The 24,072-nt window shown below is 33.5% G+C and overlaps 2 protein-coding genes across 3 annotated transcripts; both read right to left on the reverse strand.

The window, feature by feature from the left end:
* Window positions 1-729: 729 nt before the first annotated feature.
* LOC108664809 (receptor-type tyrosine-protein phosphatase delta) lies at window positions 730-7,341 on the reverse strand. 2 transcript variants are annotated; one of them, XM_018151505.2, is made up of 6 exons: window positions 7,254-7,341; window positions 5,497-5,554; window positions 4,772-5,056; window positions 3,707-4,006; window positions 2,608-2,882; window positions 730-1,814 (listed from the first exon to the last, which is right to left on the reverse strand). In XM_018151505.2, exons 1-6 carry the CDS (start codon window positions 7,296-7,298, stop codon window positions 1,548-1,550), a joined length of 1,230 nt encoding a protein of 409 aa, XP_018006994.1. In that variant the 5' UTR covers window positions 7,299-7,341; the 3' UTR covers window positions 730-1,547. The 2 variants fall into 2 exon arrangements, with proteins under 2 accessions (XP_018006994.1, XP_018006993.1); XM_018151504.2 differs by having other exon boundaries at window positions 3,707-4,009.
* Window positions 7,342-11,426: 4,085 nt separating this feature from the next.
* Window positions 11,427-23,975, reverse strand: LOC108664808 (receptor-type tyrosine-protein phosphatase H). Its single transcript, XM_047882456.1, has 15 exons — window positions 23,694-23,975; window positions 23,223-23,310; window positions 22,422-22,667; window positions 20,588-20,881; window positions 20,008-20,435; window positions 19,524-19,699; window positions 18,784-18,847; window positions 17,704-17,833; window positions 16,692-16,768; window positions 15,736-15,873; window positions 15,169-15,300; window positions 14,430-14,746; window positions 13,735-13,873; window positions 12,637-12,697; window positions 11,427-12,094 (listed from the first exon to the last, which is right to left on the reverse strand). Exons 1-15 carry the CDS (start codon window positions 23,748-23,750, stop codon window positions 12,018-12,020), a joined length of 2,424 nt encoding a protein of 807 aa, XP_047738412.1. The 5' UTR covers window positions 23,751-23,975; the 3' UTR covers window positions 11,427-12,017.
* Between the last annotated feature and the right edge of the window lie 97 nt (window positions 23,976-24,072).

The raw sequence follows: 24,072 nt of genomic DNA on the forward strand, positions 1-24,072 counted from the left end.
GAACCTCCTTTAATTTGTTAATTTAACTGTTACTCGTTTCATTATTCAATGCCTAAAATTCAGCATATTCCGAGGCTAAGCTTATTATAGAATGAGGAAACGTGGATCACAAATGGCTGTATTGAACCACTCTTTCATGGCGTTCATTAGAGCGCGATTCATTGCAATGTAAAAAATATTATATATTAATATATTAGATCATCATTACGCAGCGCGACTCATAAAGAATGTTCCATTTTGATCAAATAATGAAAACTACAACTTCCAGTGTAGTATTGATATATTATCATCAAAATTATAATTACCACATTCATATTTACATCAATGAAATTTAATATAAGCAAGATTTTCAGGTAATAGTAATGACAAAAGTTGTTATTATTGCAAATTGTTTATTATTATTTCCCATGTTATTCGTTATTACCAAATTCATATTAACATCAATGCAATTTAATATGAGTAAATTTTTCTGGTAATAGTAATGAAAAATTTTCTTTTTATTACAAACAGTTTATTATTATTTTCTATTTCATTCTACAGCGTTTACACAGACAATAATACCGATTCTTGGAAAATGATGTTTCTCGAAGTCATTATAACTTACAAATTCAGATTAGTTTTTAAACGCATTTTTGTCGTTATTATTAAAAATCACTTATTTTTATTATTATTAAAAATCACTCTAAAATTTTCATCAAGTGAGTAATTAAATTTAATGAAACTTGTTCAACTTATAGTGATTTATGAATAATAATTACTTTAGGTAAAATCACAGGATAAATCTCAACCTAAACTGCAGTTACGAGAAAAACACACAAATTCATGACATACCCCGCGCCACGAGTTTATATTGAGCATTTAATTTTAAAATGAAGGATTTGACAAAAATCATTTACTACTCATCAACACTTTCTTACTTCCTATTGCTCCAGATATTTCTCTAGGGGGATTTAAATATTTCAAAATACATATGTAATTACTACTGATTTGATTGATTAATATCAATTATTTTTCAAATTTATTAATTCGATAAATATAGCTATGATTGACGACTAATAAAAATAATAATATCTTCCATGATTGTAATGAGATCTAAAAATTGTTCAGTAATTGTGGTGAGACATTGTGAGTTCAGAAGCTAAAATATAAAATTTTTTCGTAATACTCTTTCTTGACAAAAATATGTTCGCTATTACATTTATTTTGGCAGTCTTTTATCATTGTCATTTCGAAAAAATGATAAATTCATTCAATAGCTAACCACAACTAAAATTATTACATTGTGAACAATAAACTAGGCTACAATTACATATCGATTTTAAAGGCTTTTCTATGATTTAAGTTTAACTAAAGAAATGAATTATTGTCCGCTAGCCAACCAAATTAAGCGTTATGCAATTTAGATGCGCAAGAATGAACCTCGATCACATCGGGTTCTGACTAATGCAGTTCACTTCTATTATTTGCTAAGTGGAATGCTCGGAGGTTTCAAATTAGATTTGAAGTTTCGAAGTTTTGTATAGATTGGGTATGAAATATCAGAAAATTCAAATCAATGAAAAGGGATTTTCTACTAATTTGAACATTGAGGCTACAACTAGAGTCAAAATGAGGAGCGTTCCTGGATTCATATCTCCTGTTCCACAGTCGGAATTCTCTCCTGTTTTGTCACGAGAATTATCTTCATCGATGTTAGACTGAACAGCAGCAGGACTGACTGCGATGTCTGTATGTTCACTTGGTGTGGAATCTTCCCTCGGTCCAGTCGAAAAAATTTTGCCAGTGAAAGGTCCCATTCCTTCTTCGTAGTTGGCCTGAGTGGATAATGATTATAAATTACTTTCTATTTGCAACAGGCAAAGTTTTTCTTAATTGTATATTAAAATAATTATAATTTGCGAATAAAGTGTCATAACTTTATTTTAAATTTAATTCAATACTTGTATTCATTTAGTTCACAGGTCATAGATTTAATACACAATACGACGGTCAATTTGAAGTTTTTTAAAGTTTACGCTAAGTTTACGATCGCAATATTTAGTTTGAACATTCAATGAGGTGCTCAGAAATATCTCCTATCGTTTCTGTAATTTATCAGAAAATGCCTTACAATTTTTTAAAAAACATAGAAAAAATTATAATCTCATAGCCAATCGAATCTGCAAGAAACCTAAATCACTCTTCTCAAAACCGTAAGATGAAGGGGAGGCATTACGAAAAACCATGCTGATGCACCGCCTTCGACACCCATCACGCTACATCAGCCACAGGCATCAACATGTTAGTGAACGGGGCTTCCCAAGGCTCAAAGGATAGCTATTCTCATGTCAGGGCCGCTACCACTGCGCTACAAGCTTGTTTGTGAAAAACATTCAATAATCTCTAACATTTCACTGGAAACTGATTATTGAGTTATGGAAGGTCTAACGTGATTAAGGAAGGTCTAACTTCATTCGTGTCAAAGCTACCAACGAGTACCATCGAATTAATCCATTGTGATCACTATAACTTTTACATGTATAGGTTAAATTGAATTTAATTCAAGTAAATCTTCCATCGGAAAGTTAATCTTTGAATCCCAACCACAGCACGAGTAGAATTTCTTACCCTAACAGCAATATGATATTGCGTCTCAGGCTTCAGCTGCTCGACAATAAATGTCTTGAAGTCTCCTGGTAATGAAAATGTAAGAACTGGAGCATTTGACGTAGTATTATCTTGCACTGCAATCTCGAAGTTCGATATTTTGATTTCCCGTCTTCCCAGGTACGTATTAGAATCCAATTCCTCATCCGAACTTATGTCGTCTGGTGGTTGCCACGCCACATTCAGGGATGTGCTGGAGCTGTTCAGTAGCCTCAAGTCCCGTGGCGCTGGCAGCGCTGGAAAAAAATTTGCCATCATAGTTACGCAATACAAGGAAAGTGAACATACATAATTCCTTAGATATTTAGTGTGACTATTGATTGTGTGGAAATAACAATTCTCTAAACATTCAATATGACTAGCGTTCGTGTGAACATAAATCTTCTCTATATTGAATTACATTAGCCATAGTATGAACATAATAATATCTCCGAAATTTTAATGGGATGGTAATAGTAAAGCTAATTCATTCTCTAAATTTACTCAGACCTGTATGTGATGGTAATAACAAATTTTCTCTGTAAGTCATTTAAATAAACTAGTGATGAAATGAACATGATTATTTTCTAAGATGTTTGATTTGACTAGTGATAATAAGAACATAATTTTTCGTCTAGATTTAGTTTGAGTAATTATAATATGTAGATGTAATTTTATTTCTGCACCCTATGCAGCAGACTTTTATTTTGATTTGTAAATATAAAGAGAATTCCGATTAGAACGCACGTGATAAGTTTGCTCCCCGAATTTTTATGTTTCATTTTAAAAACTTTCTGCTTACTCCAATGCTCCGTCAATAATAATAACCAATAAATAATAATGTACAATTGCCGACGATATTTAACATATATGATGGAAAATATTCTCAAAGTACATCTTCAACAGCTTTGCCACCAGGCAAATGACGTTAGAACAACTTGCTTGCGAGTGAGTTTCGTAGAAATAACGTTAAGAAAAGTTTTTTCAACATCAAATGAGTTTAAAAATATCTGATGGGTTATATTTTTTTGGCTTCTTCGCGCTATTGAATTATCTGGTGATTTTAACAAAAAAGTCCCACCTTTACCAGGAGTTTTAACTCTTACGCAGGATTGTTCAGCGCTCACTGAAAGATTTATTTCAGCTGCCACGCATACATGATACAGCGCGTCGGCACGCGCGGCGCTGATGCGGTATTGGTGATCTTGCAATGAGGCGTTCAAGTGAACAATTTCCTTGTGGTGATCAGGGAATGTTGACGGGTCGGTGTAGGTGATGGAAATCTTGTAGGAGGTTATCGGGCATAGCGAAACTGGAGGCTCCCAAGCGATCAGGACGTCACGATTGTCAATTGTGACGGTCAGGTTTTTAACGGGCGGTTCTGCTGTGGAAAAAACATTATGTGCTTTAATGTTTATATGTCGAATGTATATATCATAACGGTGTGTCATAAAGGAATGGTTCTTTTTGCTGAATGAATAAAGCGCTCTGTATTGTGCTTATGTTGAAGAAACAATGTTGAAAGTTAGAACTTTCGATCGAATAACGATAATTGTTGATTATATGATTATATATGTGTTGGAGAATAATTGACTTCCAAATCAATTATTTTGACAAAAAAACTGACTTATAATTAGCATGGCAATGCGATGATATTAAGCAATATCAACCTTAAAACCGGCCAACACAATCGCGTAAAACTTTGCTACGTTCGAAAATTGAGTTATTTTGTTATGAATGGTTGAGAATATGTCCAAGTTTTGGTAAAAGTATTGTTAAAAGTTTCATGTTTTATTTGAGTATCACCAAAAAAAGCACACATTAATTTAATTTCCGATTTGCTTCGTACTTGTGTCAACTAAGTTTTATTTGATTATAATCAAACATCAGTAAAATCTCTCATATAAATAACAAACAACCATTCATATTAAATTAGTAATTTAATATGAATTTTTGCTTATATCGATAAGTAATTATTTATGCACACTAATATTTTTATTAAATTTTATATTTGAAATTCGAAAAAAATAACTTTTTAATTCGTTGGTCACGTTTAATTCGTAAACTAAATAACTTGAACAAAATTGCGTATCTAAAAACGTACATTCGTCAAAACTTTAGTTAAAAAGATCACATTTTCACTCACCTTTAGATGCAGCGACTTCATGCCTCTCTGTTAATGGCCTAGCCGCCACGCTTCCGTTGGGATAAAACAACGCTACGATCTCATCGTATTCACTGCAAGATGGCAAGTTCTTAATTCTTTCTTGCATTTCTGAGTAACTTTTGTGAGGAGGGATCTGTGTGTCACTCATGGTGTTGTAGGAGTATCCACAAAATTCATCCATGTTTCCAATTTCCGAGTGTTTCACTGGATGAATTTTTGTCTGAACTATTAAGCAGTGCGATAAATTGCAGCCCCGGGAGATTTCTGGAAAATTTCGGCATATTTTGGTAATCAAAATATTTGTTCATTCCACATATATTATGCGATCCATGCGTAGGGAAGGTTTCCGTTATAGTTTAAAAATGAATTTCATTATAAATATTCATTGTTTCCATAACCATTTCTATGATGTATGATTATTCAGTTATCAGAAAATCGTTCTCTATTATTTACTATAGAATATGTCGAACGTTTCTACTGACAATATTACGTCATCATCCTAGGTGTTGTGATGTGTATTGAATATAATATTTTTACCTGTGTAAAACTTTGTTAATATCTATCTCACGGATTGAAACTTTTTAACATTGAAACCAATTGATATTGAATTAGATAATATAAATAAAAAATGTTAAATTTCATTCTAATAAAAATAATCCATTTACTTAAAACTTAAATTAATGCCATTGAAGATGTCTTTTCACCTGCAAAATTTTCCTCCCGGCAGCTGTTACTGGATGCGACGTGCCCGCCATGAATCAGCTGTAAAATATTGTAGGATAATCATAAATGCAGTCAACAATAAAAATAAAGAATGCAGTCAGCTGTGAAATAAACAAAAGGGCTGCCGGCAGTTAGAACTTGCCATCATAATATCAAAATAATTCTGTTAACTGTATAATAAGTGAATAGGCTGTCAGCTGAAAAATGATGAACTGTTTCAGTTGTAAAATAACCTGAAATTTTGTTAACTCTAAAATACTGTTGAGATTAAATCATTTCAAAATGTACAAAATAAAATTCGCACACAGTGAGTCACCGACAATGACTACTTCTTAATTTTCAGCTAAATTCAGCTAAAAGCTCAAATTAAGAAAAAATTTCGGTTGAGAAAAGAACCAAATTATATATCTGGCATGACCAGGATCTAAGACAAGCTGATTTACAGAGGGAGTTTCTGTTCGAAAATGTATAAAATGCAGGTCATTGGATGGATGCTTCCTGCACATATATATATACGCGAGTTTAAAAACCGTGAACGCTAATGTTCACGGATTTTAGGATCCTGAAAGATTGACTGAAAATCCTTCAGGATCACTCAGCGTCCTGAAGGATTTTCGTGCAGGGAAAAGCATTAATTAAGAGGATTAATGTTTATTGATCAAGTCATTAAAGTTTTCATTATTACGTTAAAACAAATAAAGTCCTTATAACATTTATCTAATGAAAAGAAAAGACACATAAATGAGTGCAAGTAGAAAAATCTCCAAAATTTTCTTCTGCCGTGGATGTTTTCCTTGTGAAATGAAGTCAAGAGAGTTCATACCTTCAAACTAGAATCAAATGTAAATCTCTAAACGGAGATCTGTTTTTTCGAAAATAAACGCCTGTAATAAGTTTAAAAAATCCCAAGTGAGTCCGATGAAGCGTAAGCGAAATGAATACCACAATTCAATAAATGAGATTGCTCTAAACTGAAGTCCCTACGAGACGGCAAAGCTATTCTCTGCAATTGGGAGTGTGAAGTATTTGTAAAGTTTGTTTAAATAGCACTCAACACCTGACGGACCTAGATATTTTCATTTCGAAGAAATCAATCCGCTTACTACTAAAAACTTACTACTTACTAAAACTATCCGCAAATAGTTTTAGTAAGTAAATAGTTTGTTGCGTGTGGGACGATTATGAAATTCAACATTCTTTCCAATGCTACGTTCGTATGCATCCTAGCTCACAAACCTATGATTACTATTATTATACCTGAAGTATGCTTCCCTAAGAACCTAAAATTATTAGTTCAAAAAATAAAAGAAGGCAACTATAATCAATCGAATACTATCAAAGTTCGTGAATTATACCCGATTTACCCGATTTATACCCGATTTTTATACCCGATGTTAAATTTAAGTTGTCTTCTGATAATAAGAACGATTAGCTTTAATAAGCTCACAGAGAGCCGAGGAAACTGAAATTGGACTGAGAAGCGTTAACCCCATCATTTATGCGTCAGATTATATTGATAAAATTGGGTGATACCCCGCAACGGGGTCGCACAGTGATCCAGTAACTGGCAAATTGTTCATCTTTCCACAGAACGAAAGAAGTTCGTCCGATATAAGTTTCCACCCATACCGTTTGAGAAACTCATTATGATGATTTGCGGCGTCGAGGTAATATAACTAACGTCATGATGAGACGCTAACAATTAAATTCTGAGTATTCTATCATAACTTTGACTCACCTGCAGCACCAAGTAAATGAAGGCGAGTGTTAAGTACAGCTGCATCACATCGGGTAAGAGACGGGAAAAAAGTCATTGACTCTGTTAACTATAAGTTCAAGGGAAGAAAAAAACCATGAGAGAGATAGATTCATTGAAAATGCTTGTAATAAATTCGCAGGTGGTGAAATAAAGAACAGGATCAGTAAGCATTTAGGTAACATAACAAAAGTTTTTGTAAAAGCGTCTGTAATATTTCAATTCTAGTGCATTATATACAACTCCTATATGCAATGTTTACATGACCGAGTTCATCCCACTTGCAGTGAAAAATGCAAAATCAAATGAGTGAGTCATGTATATTTCGTTTTTTTACTTATAACAGTTGTTCTATACATAAAAGCAATGGATACTTGATGGAAATAACTTTTTCGATACAACTAAATTTTTGCTAAAAAAAATTGTTGGATATATATTTTTTCGCTATTATCGTAGCAACCCTGAAATCATTGTTGTATATATTTTTGCAAGACTGAGTAGGATAAGGAGAGGGTCTGGTTAAAAAAGTCGATAATATTGGCTTTTCCGTTTTCTTCGCTCATTTTGTAGCTGCTGAAAAGGCGCGTCTCACACAGCAAACCGCATGTATGTGTGTGCTCTAGTTGTACATAAAGATATTCCAAAAATATATAAAATGGAAATTTTTTAACAATATGTCAGAGTTTTTTTGAATACATCTGTATTTATAGATCATTATTCTCGCTGAGTTTAAAGTGCTTTCACTCGTTTGAAAGCTACAAACAGGACGCGTTCGACAATATTAATACCATGGATTTACATGCAATAGTTTTTGCGTAAGGCTGTTTTGAACTTGCATAAAAGACCATTTCAACGATATTTACAAATTTTCCTTTATGAAATTATATCTATAGATCGTTATTCGCGGTAATTTCAAAGTGTTTGCACTCGTTTGAAAGCAACAAACGAAGCGCGTTCAAGAAAGCATATATATAGCACGGATGTACATGCAACGTTTTTAGCGTTCGGCCGGTTTGAACTATACGAAATTAACATTTTTATACATAAATATATTTATAAAATATAAAAAAGTCACATCTATAGCTTATTATTCAAATTAAACTGGACAAGAATACGTATAACGACGCGTGCTGTACTCTAAATGCGACTAATTGGCAATGGGAATTCTTGGGCTACAATATCAAGCAATTTTTTGGCTTGATAAGCAAGCAATTTGATTTGGCTTGATTACATATTTGGCTACTCTGAAAAATAAAATTTCCGAATAAGCGATCTTTACAATCTATCACCTCCTGTGATTTTCACGCTCCAGCATTGAATGATACACCATTCGATTCGTAAAAAATATCTAGAGTTCAGCCGATCACTTTTTTTGAATTCGTTATAGTGTGAATTATATATTGAAAAACGGTGAATGGGGGGGGTGGAAATTGAAGAAATCAGAAAAAAAATCATTAATAAAATTGTAAAAATGACCGGTTGATCGCTAGATATACAGGTTTACGAATCAAATGATATGTCTCTAGATGTTTTAGCACGCTAATTGAATGAGGAGATTTTTACCCTCTTTTGCCGTTTTCTATGAATTTCACGGTTTCATTCCTTTTTTCGAGCAAATTCCACGAACAAAAAAGTCCTAGGTTTCTGTTCTACATATCTGTACCAGTTTCAAAGTGAACCATCCGTAGATAAATTTTTTTCCCAGACGCTCCACTTAATTAAACAAAACTATACATAGAATTGGCTATAATTCCTAAACATCGACATAAACTTGAAATATTAATTGTGAATATTTTGGTATCCTACCACTATTAATTACACAGAAGCATCAAATTATTGAGATTTTAATTAGCTTCGTGGATTAATTCATCCAACAAATCACCTTCCTGGAGCACGTATGGCTAAGATACTAACGCTGACTGCATCGTAAGGTTATCGGACGTGTTATCTCAAGCACGATAATCAGGGGCTGATCTACTTGTCACTGATAGTATGCAGCCTGTTCCATATATCAAGGCACCGTTGTTTCATCGTGGAGTGATATTGAAAAAACGCTAAATGGGTTTAATTCTATTCATAATATCCGATGATATCAGAAAAAGAACTGTTTTTTTTATCGGATACTCTATATATAAAGAACTATAGATACAGTGGGGGGAAATAAATATTCGTACACTTGAAAAATCGCATTTTAATGTATGTAAGTACACAAACTTAACAGGAAAAGTGATTTAAATTATGTATAGAGACGCATAGTATTCAAAAATACTATCAAAAGAAATTAAATCTCAATGCAACAAAAAACAATGCAACATGTTCACTTAATAATTTAAATCACTTTTCCTGTTAAGTTTGTGTACTTACATACATTAAAATACGATTTTTCAAGTGTACGAATATTTATTTCCCCCCAATGTACTTATATTATCAGTCTGCTTATGTCGCCAGTTCACCTTATCGATATTGAAAACGTTTCGGAGTCCAGCTCCGTCATCAGTTCAAAAAAACTAAAAATGAATAAAATCAAATTATTATATCAAAGTTCTAAGACAGACATAAAACCTAAACAAGACCTAACATTATATTTAAAAAACAGGAACTGTTTTTTAAAATTAAAAAATTAATTAAATAAATTAATTCATTTTGGGTGCCTTTATCTCATCAAACATACAGCGATTCCGATTCGCTATGCCTATGAATTTTTCAATATTTCTTTTATAAGGTGCCAGTTTGAATAATTAATTTCCTATAGAAATTAATTTCATGAAACTAAATTTAGTTTCATGAAACTAAATTTAGTTTCATGAAACTCATGAAAATAAAGCTTTTTTTTGTTATTTTGAACCTCAGGAGCGATTGCAATTAGAGTTACAATAATTCATATTCCAGGAAGAGGATTATATATTTCAATTTTTATAACTGTCAACTATTTTATGGATATAATATATGATAAATGGATTTTCTGAAAGTTCAAGTTGAGGGGAACCATATCTAACATGAGAACCAAACCTTAATCTAGGTGCTGAGGTGTTCAATATCAGTATGCAATACAGGCTATGCTGTAATATTTTTTGAGAATTTTCTGAAAACGAAAATTTGACTCAACATCTAATACTGGTCTAACGATGCTCCTGTAGTTGCTCGGCTGCTCAAGATGACCGATATTTTTGCATATAAGAGGTAAAACGCTTCCTGCAGTGTGGCGACCAAAAAGACTGCACTCAAACTTTGCCTCATTCTGTTATTATTATAAACAACAGGATAGAACATATTATACATTTTTATTAGTCATATAAAAATGAAATATATATAATATATCATCATTATTCTAATAATATAATTATGAAGAATTACCAGACAAAAACAACGCCTTCATAACCTCTAAATAAGTTTTAAGGCTACAATGTCTTGTTGATGTCCAATAAATTGAATTATTATGCGTCTAAATTGAGGATCGTTCACTACTTACCCTGAGTGTTGGATTCTTTGAAATATAATTCTGGTGTTCTGTCCTGAATATGCGAGTATCGTCTTGGCGATTGTTACAAATCGAAGAAAATCTAAATTAACTTCAATATGGTATTAAAAATTTCCTATTTTATGTGAAATATATAAATTCATTTTACGTGCTGAATTTCTTTTAATTGAATGAGTTCAATAGAAGGAATAAATTGTAAGTTTATGTAATAGAAATGAAATATGTTTAATAGATTTTACTATTAAAACCGGAATTTTAAGATTTTTTCACAATCCCAATACCGGAAAATATTAGAGAAAAACTGTATTATAGTTGTTACGATATACGTGATTATCATGTCTCACTAAATGGTACCAACCTCTAACTAGCGAATTTCATAAATGCAGATAATGTTGTTTACAACTCTTTTCCAACGAATAACATGAGAATTTCGGATCCAAAATATATCAGGAAGGAAATGAATGTCCATGTTTGGGTTAATCATTGAACTGACTTACTTGCAACGTTCATATATGAACTGATCCATGTTCAGCTCGTTAATAACATGTCTTCAATCATATCAGGTAATGATCAGCAAAGGAAATCACTAAAGTAAATAAAACTATGAAATTCATATAATCATAAACTAATGATAACTTAATATAAACATAAATTAATGATATAAATTGATACCTTGATACCTGAAAATATAATAAAATAAATTGATACCATATGAACACATCTACAGTTGTTTATGTTACATCTATCGAATATTTATTCTGATTTGAGTGTCGCATTCCAAGATGTTCTTTTTATATTTCGCTACACTAAATTTTGCACTGAATTTACAATTTAGTGATCGAGTGGAGTAGTTGGCATTGTGCAATGAATGAAGGACATTGTACAATCGAAAATTGTTCATTGCTTTGGAGTAAAGAGAATGGTTGAAGATAGTTGCCGGTCACTAAAGTCATTGAAATACATATATTTAATAGATTAATTTAGAATATGAAATATCATAATCACGATTACCGGTCACTGTTAATTGTCGGTCACTTCAGAAATTACTATGCTTAGAACATGATCATTAGTGCGAAAATCCAACGCCAATAATGAAAATCAATATATGCTCCATGTGCTTGAAACGAGTAAATTACAGAAGAAACTAAACAAACTAGAAATTGTTGTGGAAATGGACGTTCCTATTTCATCGACACTGAAACGCTGGAGATGTCCATAAATTAATTATTTCGTTCCTCAAGAAAAAAACTTGATCGCGTCATCTCAGATCATAACAACTGCTGCATTTGGTATCCGGTGTCTGCTCCATAGGAACATCGTGAAGCTGGTGTTGTGGAGTTAAGTTCTGTGGTGGAATAAATGAGAAAGTGTAAGAAGTATGTCTCGGTCATAAGGGAATTATGTAAAATTAGAATAGAGGGGTGTAAATAAATATATAAGCAGATTGCGTGTTTCTATTGCATAAACCCTATTCAAGCTATAATTGCTCGTAAAAATTTAATGTTGTTTAGCAACTGACACTGTATGATATATAAAAGAATACCAAATGTATTATTTCATTTTCAATTTATATGCTAGATAACAGTGTTTGATGATATTCCCTAACTGACGACTGAAATGGGACTATTGCACTTTGGCGAAATAATATTTGAGATCTTTTCACAATCTAGTTAATTTGATTGATATTTCATCGTTCTGACCAGACAAATATTGTATAGCCATTGTTGTGAACATTCGTATATCGTATGCTATTGTGTATTATTAACATTTGTGTTAAAGGCTGCTAATACTTATATTTTTTGAGATACGATTCATTTCTCCTCGGTAAATTATTGCGTAAATTAATTATTTGTCAGGCATAGATAAGAAAAAGAAGACATAACCCACCGTCACCGCCATCGCTCGTGAGGTAAAAGCGACAGCACTTGTGCCAGAAGATGAACTGGTCCTGTGGGAGAATAATAAGAAGTGAAGTTATGCAATACTGTTTCATGTGTTCTTACATTGGCAGTCTGAATTTTGTAACATTGAATATCAAGATAAATTATTATTATTTATTACAAATTGATGTTACACAACTATAAATCGCCACTATTTCATTACGAAATGAAATAAAGATTATGTAGCGATTGATATCTCATAAAGAAATTTAGGTAAATTCAAACAAAAATATAAGGTTCATCAAGAGAAATGGAGTCTCCTAAGTATTAGTCAAACTAAAACTGCCTGATCAAGTTTAGAATTCACAAATTTTAATAGAATTTTAGTAGAGTAACTGTGGAACAAATTAAAAAAATTATATGTTGAACACTTTCAAATGAAATTCATATTGTCTGATTAACCTTCATACAAAATGGTTCTAACTTATAATTGCTCATTAAAAAGTCATCGTGACGAACGAAAATTGGATCAAAATATCTATTTATGAAATCGTCAATGCGACATTTCATTTCAATAAGACATTAGCAATATATATTTGTGTCTATCGGACATATACTCTAGGGAAGACGACAATCCATTGTAAGCTCACTTTGACAATGAAACTCAACTTCGTGGTGCTCACCTTTTTAATATGGCGAAACCATCATTAATAAAACGATCTATGAATATATTTTGCATAATCACGTGGCACCATTTTAATGATTTTTGTTTTTCTCATTTTATAGTGTTTCTAATAATAAATATTCTATTACAGTAAACACCACAAGTAGTATGAAGAATATTAACTATTTATCCTAACTAAATTAAGAAAATTTGCCATACATGAAGAATAAAGCTTTAGATATAGGCTACAGAATCGATAAAAATAATAGTTTTCATTCCAGTTCAAAATTAATAAGAACATCTGCCACTCACCTCGTCCAGGACCATGTCTGCCCGACACTCCCTAAGAACATCTGCCACTCACCTCGTCCTGGACAATGACCACTCACCTCGTCCTGGACCATGTCTGCCCGACACTCCCTAAGAACATCTGCCACTCACCTCGTCCTGGACCATGTCTGCCCGACACTCCCTAATTTCCCTCAATATTTTGACCAGGTTGATCTCCGACGCGTAATGTTCGGCCGTCAACTGGACGCTCCACAGGGCCAGGAACACGCCTGTGCGACCCGCGCCCGTGCTGTCATTATTAAGGATTTATGTCATTATTTACATAGGTGAATGGATGGATGAATGGTAATGTATGAGCATCGTCATACGTATACAGCCATTATTAACGGTCGCGGATAAAATATTGTTCATTAAGGTCAATATTTACACAGATGAATATTAAGGACTCCGCGTAATTTCGTTGATGAAAAGAAATGATTCGAGTATTAAGGATGTTATTATTTAGTAGATGTTATGGATTTGGTTATTATTATTGGATTGGATTGGATTGGATTGGATATTATTGGATTGGATTGGATAGTTATTATTATTGGATGCTATTATTATTTAGTATTAGTTGTGATAGAGTGCCAGCAACTGTAAATGTGATTCAATTAATTGATATCAAGCCTTTTTAACTTTCTTCATCACTACTGGAAGGCCGCCATATCACATTAAAACGTTTTTTTGTTAAAATGTCTTTTATTTTCACTAAACTCGCGATAAAATATGTGTGGTCAATGGCGAAAACTTTAAAACTCTCTCTAAATCATCGCAGATTTCTTACCTTCCTTGTCTGTACTTACTCGCAGTGTACAACTGTGGTGTTGCGATCTGTGTTGACATCTTTTCTCACAGCGTGCAAAAAGCAACAGAATTCCTCAACAGACGGCAGCTGTTGATCGTTGAAAACCTGACTCTTCCGTCCAACAGACGACGTACATTGTCCTTCAGACTGCGATATAATATGTCCACTGGCTGGCATGAACTGTCCGTTGGGCTGCAGGAGAGTCTGTCCCTCGTATTGCAGCACAAGCATTTCTCCAGGACGCCCCAAAACCTGTCTGCGGTTCGGGGGCCAGTTGATGAACTGGAAATGCTTCAGCAGTCTTGTGGATGATTCCTATCAGAAAATTATTTAATAAATTTTAGTTATTAGTTTGAAATAATTGATTAATTACTTAGCATTAATTGTACACTTGTAAGTGACGTCATCAATTTAAATTGATGGAATTAAATACAGTTAATAGGAACGAGACACACTAAATTGTGAGTTAATGATTGGCGTATTAATTATTATCAATGGTGATGAGAAACCCTGAAATTTAATTATTTTCATGTGTTGAAATCCCCATTACAAATGTCTTCATTTTCTGTTGTAACTTATATGGACACTTATAGTCGACGGAGATACCGTAACATATTTTATTACCTTTATTAACAAAATCAATTTGATGACACTTGTAGTCGGTAATCACCGTTATATATAATGAGATAACATATATTCAAACAATGTTTGTACACCAATACAAGTGTATTACTCACGTATGTGATGGCCAAGCTTCTCTCCACCCACACTTGCTCCACTCGTTGTTCCTCTTGAACAAGTCGTATAGTGAAGGGGGGATATCGCATTTCGGGATTATATGAAGTAGGAAAGTAGGGAGCACATAATTCCTGTACATAGGATACATCCGTCAATTTTAAGTGGGATACATCGTTTTTTTTAAACGGTATAAGTTAATAAATGAACCTGTGAAAAATATTACCAGGTGATTGGAAAGCTGATAATTTGAAATGGAAATATTGTATCAGCTTTGGTGAGTATTTAAAACTTGATAAAATGGGCGCTTCGAAAAGCTGTGTAAATATAGTTTATAAAATTCCCTCTCGGAATATTCTGAGATAATTTATGCGTTTACTTTGAAATAAAATATTTTCAGTTATTCTATTATTGAGATTTGCGCAAAAACTTAATTGCCACAGAAAAAAAGAATAAATGAAAGAGCTCAAAGAAAACCAAAATAAATCAGTGATATTAAGTCAACCTTGTTTTCCTCGTAAAATTCTTTAATAATTAAAATTCATCTCCGTCGTAAACATGGAACAAACCTTATGTCCGTCATAACATTCAGTGATCATGATTATCTGGTTGACGCTCTGCTGCCAGATCATCTGCCAGAAGGCGACGGTGGTTCTCTCAGTGGGGCTCTGTGCCGCGATGAACGTCAGGTTCGGAGACCTGATGTTCTGGAGTAAAGTACATTCAATGAGGAGATAGTGGTTAAAAATTAGGACGAAATCATATCGATTGTGATGAGTGATCAGAATATTAATTTAGGTGCCCTCTTCATAATTATTAGTAATTCTAAAAATATTTATACTGGACAAAAGAGTTGATTCGTGGAACAAAGGTTTACTAGTTTACATGATCGGTTTTGAAATTTTTAGTATATAATATTATTTCACCGTCGCTAATATTTTTAATCATGTAAATGAATATAAATTTTTATACCAATACTTGACCATGACATTTATGAGTCAGTGTTAAATTACAGAATTTGTTTATGTAAAATATTTTGAATTTATCATCTAAGAAGAAAAGCGTGCCGTAAATTTCATATTTTTCATACATATTTTCCGTATTTTTGTTGAAAGACGCGTTAAAAATATTAAATTTAAAAAAAATTTTTGTCTATAACTATAGGTTATAGAATTTATTTTGAGATATGAAATTTGAACTCATTGCTCGTGGAATAGAAAAAATTTCCATTTCATTTATGATATTTCAAATAAAAAAATACATTCATTATTAGTTTATTCCTACTGAATAATAATAACCTACCGAAAACGGTTAGAGTATTTCGCGAAAGTCTTGTTTAGTCGAAATCTGCTGTAATCTTACAAAGAATATGTATGAATATCTACCTCCACTCCGGGATAATTGTCTAACCGAGTATTCCGACTGTTAAATAGAGGATAAGAAACGAAGCAACTTTTTTATTAATATGGAAAATAATTATATAAGTCATGAATATTTTTAATTGGTTCACGGCAAGCGAACTCACAGGAATGAAGCTGGCGTTGATGTAGTCGGAGTCGTGCAGCGCCACGCCATCCGTTAACGTAACTCGGGTTTCGTCGACTGCAACGTGGATAATATGTTCATTAGGAGATATTAGATTATTGTTATTATTTTATTAGATTTATTAGGAGATATTAGATTATTTTATTAACTTACACTTAAAAATAATTAGAATTGAAATGTAACATCAGATCAAGGTTTATTTTATAATCTTCAATTTTGATTGGATATTGTAGGTCATGGGCATTTGTGACAACTTTTTACTGGTCGTAAGTGTCAATTATGCTACATAATTTTGATTAGAAATGTCACATAGGAACGTAATCTTCTGTTGCGCAATTATTTAAGTTGCAATCAAATTAATTGGTGCTTATAAAAGTAAAATCTTATCAAATCAGTGAGTGCGAGTCCAGTCAAATCAGATGAAAATCAAATAAATCGTTGTCAGGACAATAATTGGACAGAGCACAGCAGGGATTGGCAAAAAAATCCTATTTTTAGCAGAATCTAAAGTGTGTTTGTAATTTATTCTTTCAAACAATAAAATATCAAAATCCATTATTTTTTACATTTGTCTTGAGCTTCTCTAAGACATTTTTGTGTTAAAATCAAGTTGTTCAAACCTTTTCTCCTAAATACACTACAATTAATGAATAACCGACGAGTCAAAGAAAATAGTTAATTATTTTTTCATAACAGTATTACTTAGTTATGATGATGGAATTTATTACTTTAGCATCATGTCATTATTATATATCACTAAGAATAAAATCTTAGGTTCCTGTAAAATCTTTACAAGACACGTAACGTTGCTACGCCCTAGCAGCCTTTATAAATTTAATGACTTGGCACAGTTCAACTTACTCGCACCCAAATTTTATGGATGCATGTAGGTTGATAAGATTATATGAGATTATTTGAGACATACGAGATTATTCGAGACATATGAGATTATTTATAATCAGATGCTAGCGCGTTTATATTTAGTTACCCACAAGGTTTACTTAAGCCGCGTCTGTTTTTGGCCTTGTTTTCAGGGCTGCAGGCAACCTCCGTAGATTTTCTTGGCGAGTTTTTCTGGAGTTCTGCAAATTCATTCCTGAGAAGCTCTTTCTCCATTATTTTCTGTATCGCGAAACTTTAATTTAGTTTGATAATTATGATATTATGGCGATTATGATATTATGATATAATAATCATTATTATCGTTATTATATAGGGAAGATGATTTTACATATTATAGAGTAATGATAAATAAATAAAAATAAGATAAGTACTTATATTATCAGTCTGCTTATATCGCAAGTTCACAACGAATTTGAAGGCAAAGAAAACACCAAACAAATACACCATATCGATATTGAAAACGTTTCGGAGTCCAGCTCCATCATCAGTTCGAAAACTAACAATGAATAAAATCGTATTATCATATAATCATATTTTATTAATTTTTAGTTTTTCGAACTGATGATGGAGCTGGACTCCGAAACGTTTTCAATATCGATATGGTGAATTTGCTTGGTGTTTTCTTTACTTTTAAAATCTATGAAAATAAGATAAATAATCATTATGGCTTTATGTACATACCTAAACGTTTAATAATCTCTGAAATTATTTGTGTAATATCTGAAAAGAAAGCAATAAACATATCCTCACAATTCTGAGCTCACAACATGCAACGTCAGTCACATTTGTAAGGCTACGATTGTGTTCAAACTTTGATCCAAAAAAGCCAATTTCAAATAAATTTAAAAGTAGTTTTACTATTGAACGCTATGATTGAACAAGTGTGATTACGATTCCGGTGCGCATGATTGTGCGTCAGAAATAATCTTGCGGCCTTTATTCATAATTGCGTTTATTATTCATACTTGAACTTCAAAGCGTAATCCTTGAAATTAATCAATATCAAATTAAATCCATTTCAATATTTAGATCGTGCAAATACCATATTCAACGTTATTTACCTATAACGTACCAATACGTCAGATGCAATATAAATTATTCCATGTCTATCACTGATAAATCATTTTAATAAATTTTCCTTGTGAATATATTAAATTCAATATACTTACTCCTAATTTCTGCGGCCCGCATTTCGTCATGAGTTGTTGAAAGTACATCTCCTCGCGCTGCTCCCTGGGATGAAAGTAATAATATTCTAGGTCTAAATTTTTATTGCAAAATTACTTATTTGTAATGAATCCTGAAATGTAGAACAAAATTTCATTGCCTTATCGAACTTGCTTCATGTTAATTATGTATAATTCTGCGGTTTGACAAGAATTTATAAAGCTAAGAAAAGAATTTATATGAATTTAAAATGAGTTAAAAGCATTGTAGGTTTTTAATGTCGGTGCAAGATTTTAATGGATCCTTAAAAAACGCTATTTTAATTTATTTGAATATGCATTATTATGGTGATTTCTATTTTGTATAAAGAAGTTTTATGAACTGTCATCATATATGCGGATGGAAAGAGGGGTTATTTGTTCATTTTAATTCCCGAATCCTCTCGAGAAACAACTACTGCCTGAAGTAGCGATAAATGTTAGATCTTTCATAACACACATTGATAAATGTCACATTCATTTCATCACATGAGTAAAAATTCAAAACCATAACTTTCTTCAGATATGCAAAATTATCCACCGTTGTCAGATGCACTGTCTACAAATTTCATAAGGGATAGAACTCCAGTGCTCGAATATTGCTTATTATTCAATTGTAATTAAAAGATGGCTCGTAATTTTGTACTGAAAGATGCAAATATATATAACTAAGTGTCATATTTTTATTTAATATTTGTACCCACGGTTTTTTTGGACGTCTTTTTTTCTTCACAAAGATAGCGATGATAACGATGAGAGCCACCGCGCCACAGCCGCAAATAATCGCAATAATATGATTGTCTTCACTTAAAATGTTTTCTTCGTCGGTTTGGAAAACTTTAACGGCTTCCGCGCCTTTTTTTGAAGAAGACGTAACACCCTGGAAATGTTGGCATAAAATATTGTCCACAAAACTATGTTAAACGCCTCATCAAGTGTAATAAAAATATTAGCATGAATCACCACTGCCCAAACATAGATTACGAGCAGCCTTGCTTGGCCATTTTTTATTCAGGAAACCATTATTTCCAGTAGTTTTAAATTCAATCAAACAAAATGAGATATCGAAAGGAAGTATGAAGGCAGAAACATTATTCAATAAACAACAATAACGCCCCTACTAGCATTAACAATTTTTATGGCAGGGGGGGGGGCGTACGGTGATGCAGTATTTACGGTTAAGCTCACCCGTACGGTGATGCAGTATTTTGTCCCTGGCGAAAGCCCCGTCAAATTAACGCTCAGCGCCTCAGACGTGAAATTTGATTTTGTTTTGTAGACGATGACGAACTGTTCCTCCGAACTTTCTCTGAAGCTGACATTTTTTCTGGTGTTGATGCTTTCAGTGTTGTTGGTTTCAGCGTTATTGCTGGCGTGATTAGTAGGGGAAATTTGTGACTCATTATTCGCGCTGCTGCTTATTATAGCGTCGTTGCTGGCGTTAGTGTCTGATATTTTCACGGAGTTATTGGTCGCGTTATGACTTGCGCTGCAGACAAAGCTGGAAACTTCGTATTTGCTGACGTAATGAGCTTGCTTAGATGGAGGCATCCAGCTGACTGTCAGCGAGGTGGCCATAGCTGACACCAGGGTCAGATTCTCGGGAGCCTTCAGAGCTGACAAAAAAAAATAAATCCCTGAATGGGGAATTAATATATACTAATACAATATATACAATAATTTCATCGTCTAGTACAGAATTGTAATTTGGCTGTCTTTTCGACCAATTCATCACATAAGTCAGTGAGAATAACAATAAGTTGCTAACCGATTTCAGGTGTGGTTTGCTCGATGCAGTTCTCTTGACTGGCGTAATCATCAGAAACAGCAATGACGCATATTGTGTAAGTAGTTCTGGGTGATGTGCTGATGTTGTAATTCAATTGTGTTGTTGTAATGGATGTTTTTACTGCGTCAATGGTTGAGTTGAAAGGATGGGCAGCGTAGGAGATGTTGTATTCGACACGTTCACACGGCAGCTCTGGCGGCAGCCACTGCACCGACACAGCGCTAAACTCCACGGACACCGCACGTAGCTTCTCGACTCCCGATAAGGAAGTGACTGAAACTCAAATATTAATGTCTGTTACATAATTAATAAAGTTACTCATGATGCGGTATATTTAGGGTTCAAGGCAGTAAACCAGCTATTAGAAGCTTCAATGAAACTTATTTTTTTCATTGTGCCTCTGGAGTCTTTCACAAAAGTAAAACAGGGAAAATACGAGCTATTGCGACTGGTTTATCTCGGACTTTTCTCCAATTTCCGACAACTCTTGAAATTTGATCGGAATAGTGTATGAAATAACGATTAGGTTCATTCAGGTAATGAAAATGTAGTTATCAGAAAATCAAGAATAATAACCTTTGCAGAATATAAAAGGATTCGGCGGCTTAAAATAAAACCAAGAGATTGCAAGATTGATTGAAATATACGCATGCAAATTTCAAGTTTCATTTGAGCTCAAAAATTTGTTTACAATAACATTGTATGCATTTAACCCAGTATATTGTAAATGCGTAGTATCAAATAGGTGGCTACGGTTGTCTATTTGGCTACAGGTGAACTACAGAATCCATCGATTCGCTATCCAATCGCTCGAATTAAGAGCCGTCGCAGTGAGAAAAAATAGACGATTTTTATAAATTGCCTAACCGCAAGCATGAGGATTATAATCAATTCGAGCTTAAGTAGAAGTTAATTTTCATCAGCACACGATTTTGCTGGAAATTCGTTACAACATTGCGTGACATGCTTTTATGGTGGAAGCATATCACATGATTCAGTCACGACGTTCTTGCGTTATAATGCATTTTATGATCGCGAATTAAAGATAATGTTGTCGTCGGATATTATTACAAGAAGATGTATAGTTACTACCTACTATAGTTTTTTTTAAATTGATGGAACAGATATCAATGGAAAGGCAAATTTTTTCAAATAGTATAAATAGACTCATCGATGATGACGAAAATTCTTTCTCATAAATGACCCTAACTTGAATTTCAACGTTCGACGGCCAAAAGCCGTCGATCTCATCGGCAATCGACCAAGCAGAAAGTAAAATTTTTCGCTCCTCGTGCTCTCATCTGGTTATTTTAGAATCTTTTTAGCGCATTTTCTCATTTATGGAAAATAAGGCGCAAATAAGGCCCGTCTGTTCAAGGACGGACGGACGTGAGAAAATGCGCTCATTGTCACTCACTGCAGTGAGTCCTGATCTATATTTTTTACACCATTTCCTGGCATTTATCAAGGAAAATGAAGCTGATGCATCAACAGATTTATCCGATTTTGAATAAAATAGTCAGCAACGATGAACTATGTAAATCTCCGTTTTACAGCACGAAAAATTTGACTTCTAGTTAAACTGGTCGTAACATTTGGTTTCCCATTTATTTACGATAATGCTTCTTAACATATATGAAAGGTACATCAAGACATCAGTAATTGTCAGTGATAAATATAAATAAATAACGACGAGCTCGGTGTTCGCATTACGCATCGCTTCGTCGTTCAACTCACGAGTTCCTACTCTTTAGTGTCTTAGTCAAACACATTAGACAACTAAGATTCAACTGAAGGTCGGAGACGCACTCACCATTTCCAGTTCTTGGCTTTGAATAATTGTTCTGTAGTCTCCCATCTCCCATGAAGAACGCCACTTCAACGCTGTACTTCACACACGCTGGCAGGAGGGAAAGTTTGCACTCCAGCAGCTTGAGGCTGTCCAGCGCCACAGCGGAGGCTCCAGGCGTCCAGGGCCGGAGGCTGTAGCCGCACCAGACGGCGCCCCAGGGGAGGACGGCGCGCTCCCGCCGGAGGAACAAGGCGCTTTGGGTGGGCACTGCAAGGGGGGATATTTATTCTAGCTGAAATTTTGATGTGAGTGAATATGATATGCTTATAAAATAAAGAAAGGAACAGTGACACATATTATATGATGACCAATTTATTTCATTAAGGCTGAGTTTGACACCTAAATATTGAGTTAAATATAGCAAAATTAATAATAAAAAAGTAGATATACCGAAAATGAAATGAAATAAATTATTCATTCATGTCCACATTCTCAACCAACATTCATGTTAACGAACATTTCTTAAACTGGCTCAAAAATTATCTTAAATTAGGGAATCTCGTGTCGAATAACCCTCGGAAGGTAGAAGTGCAAGTTATGTCATTTATTGTCTTGAGAGTCTCGGTGAGCTTCTTCCAAATATCACTCATTGCTTACTACATTGAAGCACTGTGATTGACGTGATTGAATTGTATATTGCCGATAAGAAATTCCTACAGCACGTCATTGCTGGGGCCAATATTGCAGCAAGTAATTGAAAAGCAAAGTATATGATATTGACCACTCCATATGATCACTCCATTCCACAGCCAAGTTATTCACCTGGTCGATGTTGATCATCACACGAGGTGCTGGCTGACGGGAATTTATCATCGCAGCGACGTAATGATTCCAATTTGCTGACCTCAGCCTGCAACGCACGTGACGTCAGTTGGTATTAGTATTATTTTGAATCAAAGAGAATTCAAATCGGTTCCACACAGGTAATATTTCGATTCAAAATGCTATAATTACGATAACTTACGGCTATGATTGGATTAATGGAAACTACCAGATTTTTTCCTACAGGAACAGTCGCAATCATGAATCAGCCAGCAGAATAGAAACAGAAGCTTGAAATATATACTTGAAAGAATGCATTCATTATAAGTACTTATAAACTATCTTCTCAATTTATCATATTCTCCTTTCATTTATTGAGCAATAGTTTACTGGTATTGTTCTTTCATTATTAATTTTTTAAGACACCCAAAGCATTTACATTTACAATTGGACATTAAATATAGTACTTACGTAGATGTTCGATGTAAGCGACAATACAATTAATGTAAAGGCAAGTTTATCAAACATTATTACTGGATTTTCTCTTGAGTCACTTAAAGTTATCAATATCTTCTAATATCACTTTTATCTGCATTTTCGGGACATCAAAAGTTAATGTATGTCTTGTGAGCCATTGCATTTCTAACTTAAGAGCTCTCGAAAAGTCGAGAATTAATATGTATCCTTAGATATCTTAGTGTGAAAAGAATATCATCACATAAAAGATTGCACTACCAACACTCCTCGCCACCAAGTCAGAGCCAACACTGCAGCTTCTATGCACGTGTTATCGCCGTTATCAATCAATCACGTGAGGGCATTAGCCCTGCTTTATTGCTAGGCATTTACG

This window comes from Hyalella azteca, unplaced genomic scaffold (genome assembly GCF_000764305.2).
Source record: "Hyalella azteca isolate HAZT.00-mixed unplaced genomic scaffold, Hazt_2.0.2 contig10505, whole genome shotgun sequence".
Lineage (NCBI taxonomy): Eukaryota > Metazoa > Arthropoda > Malacostraca > Amphipoda > Hyalellidae > Hyalella > Hyalella azteca.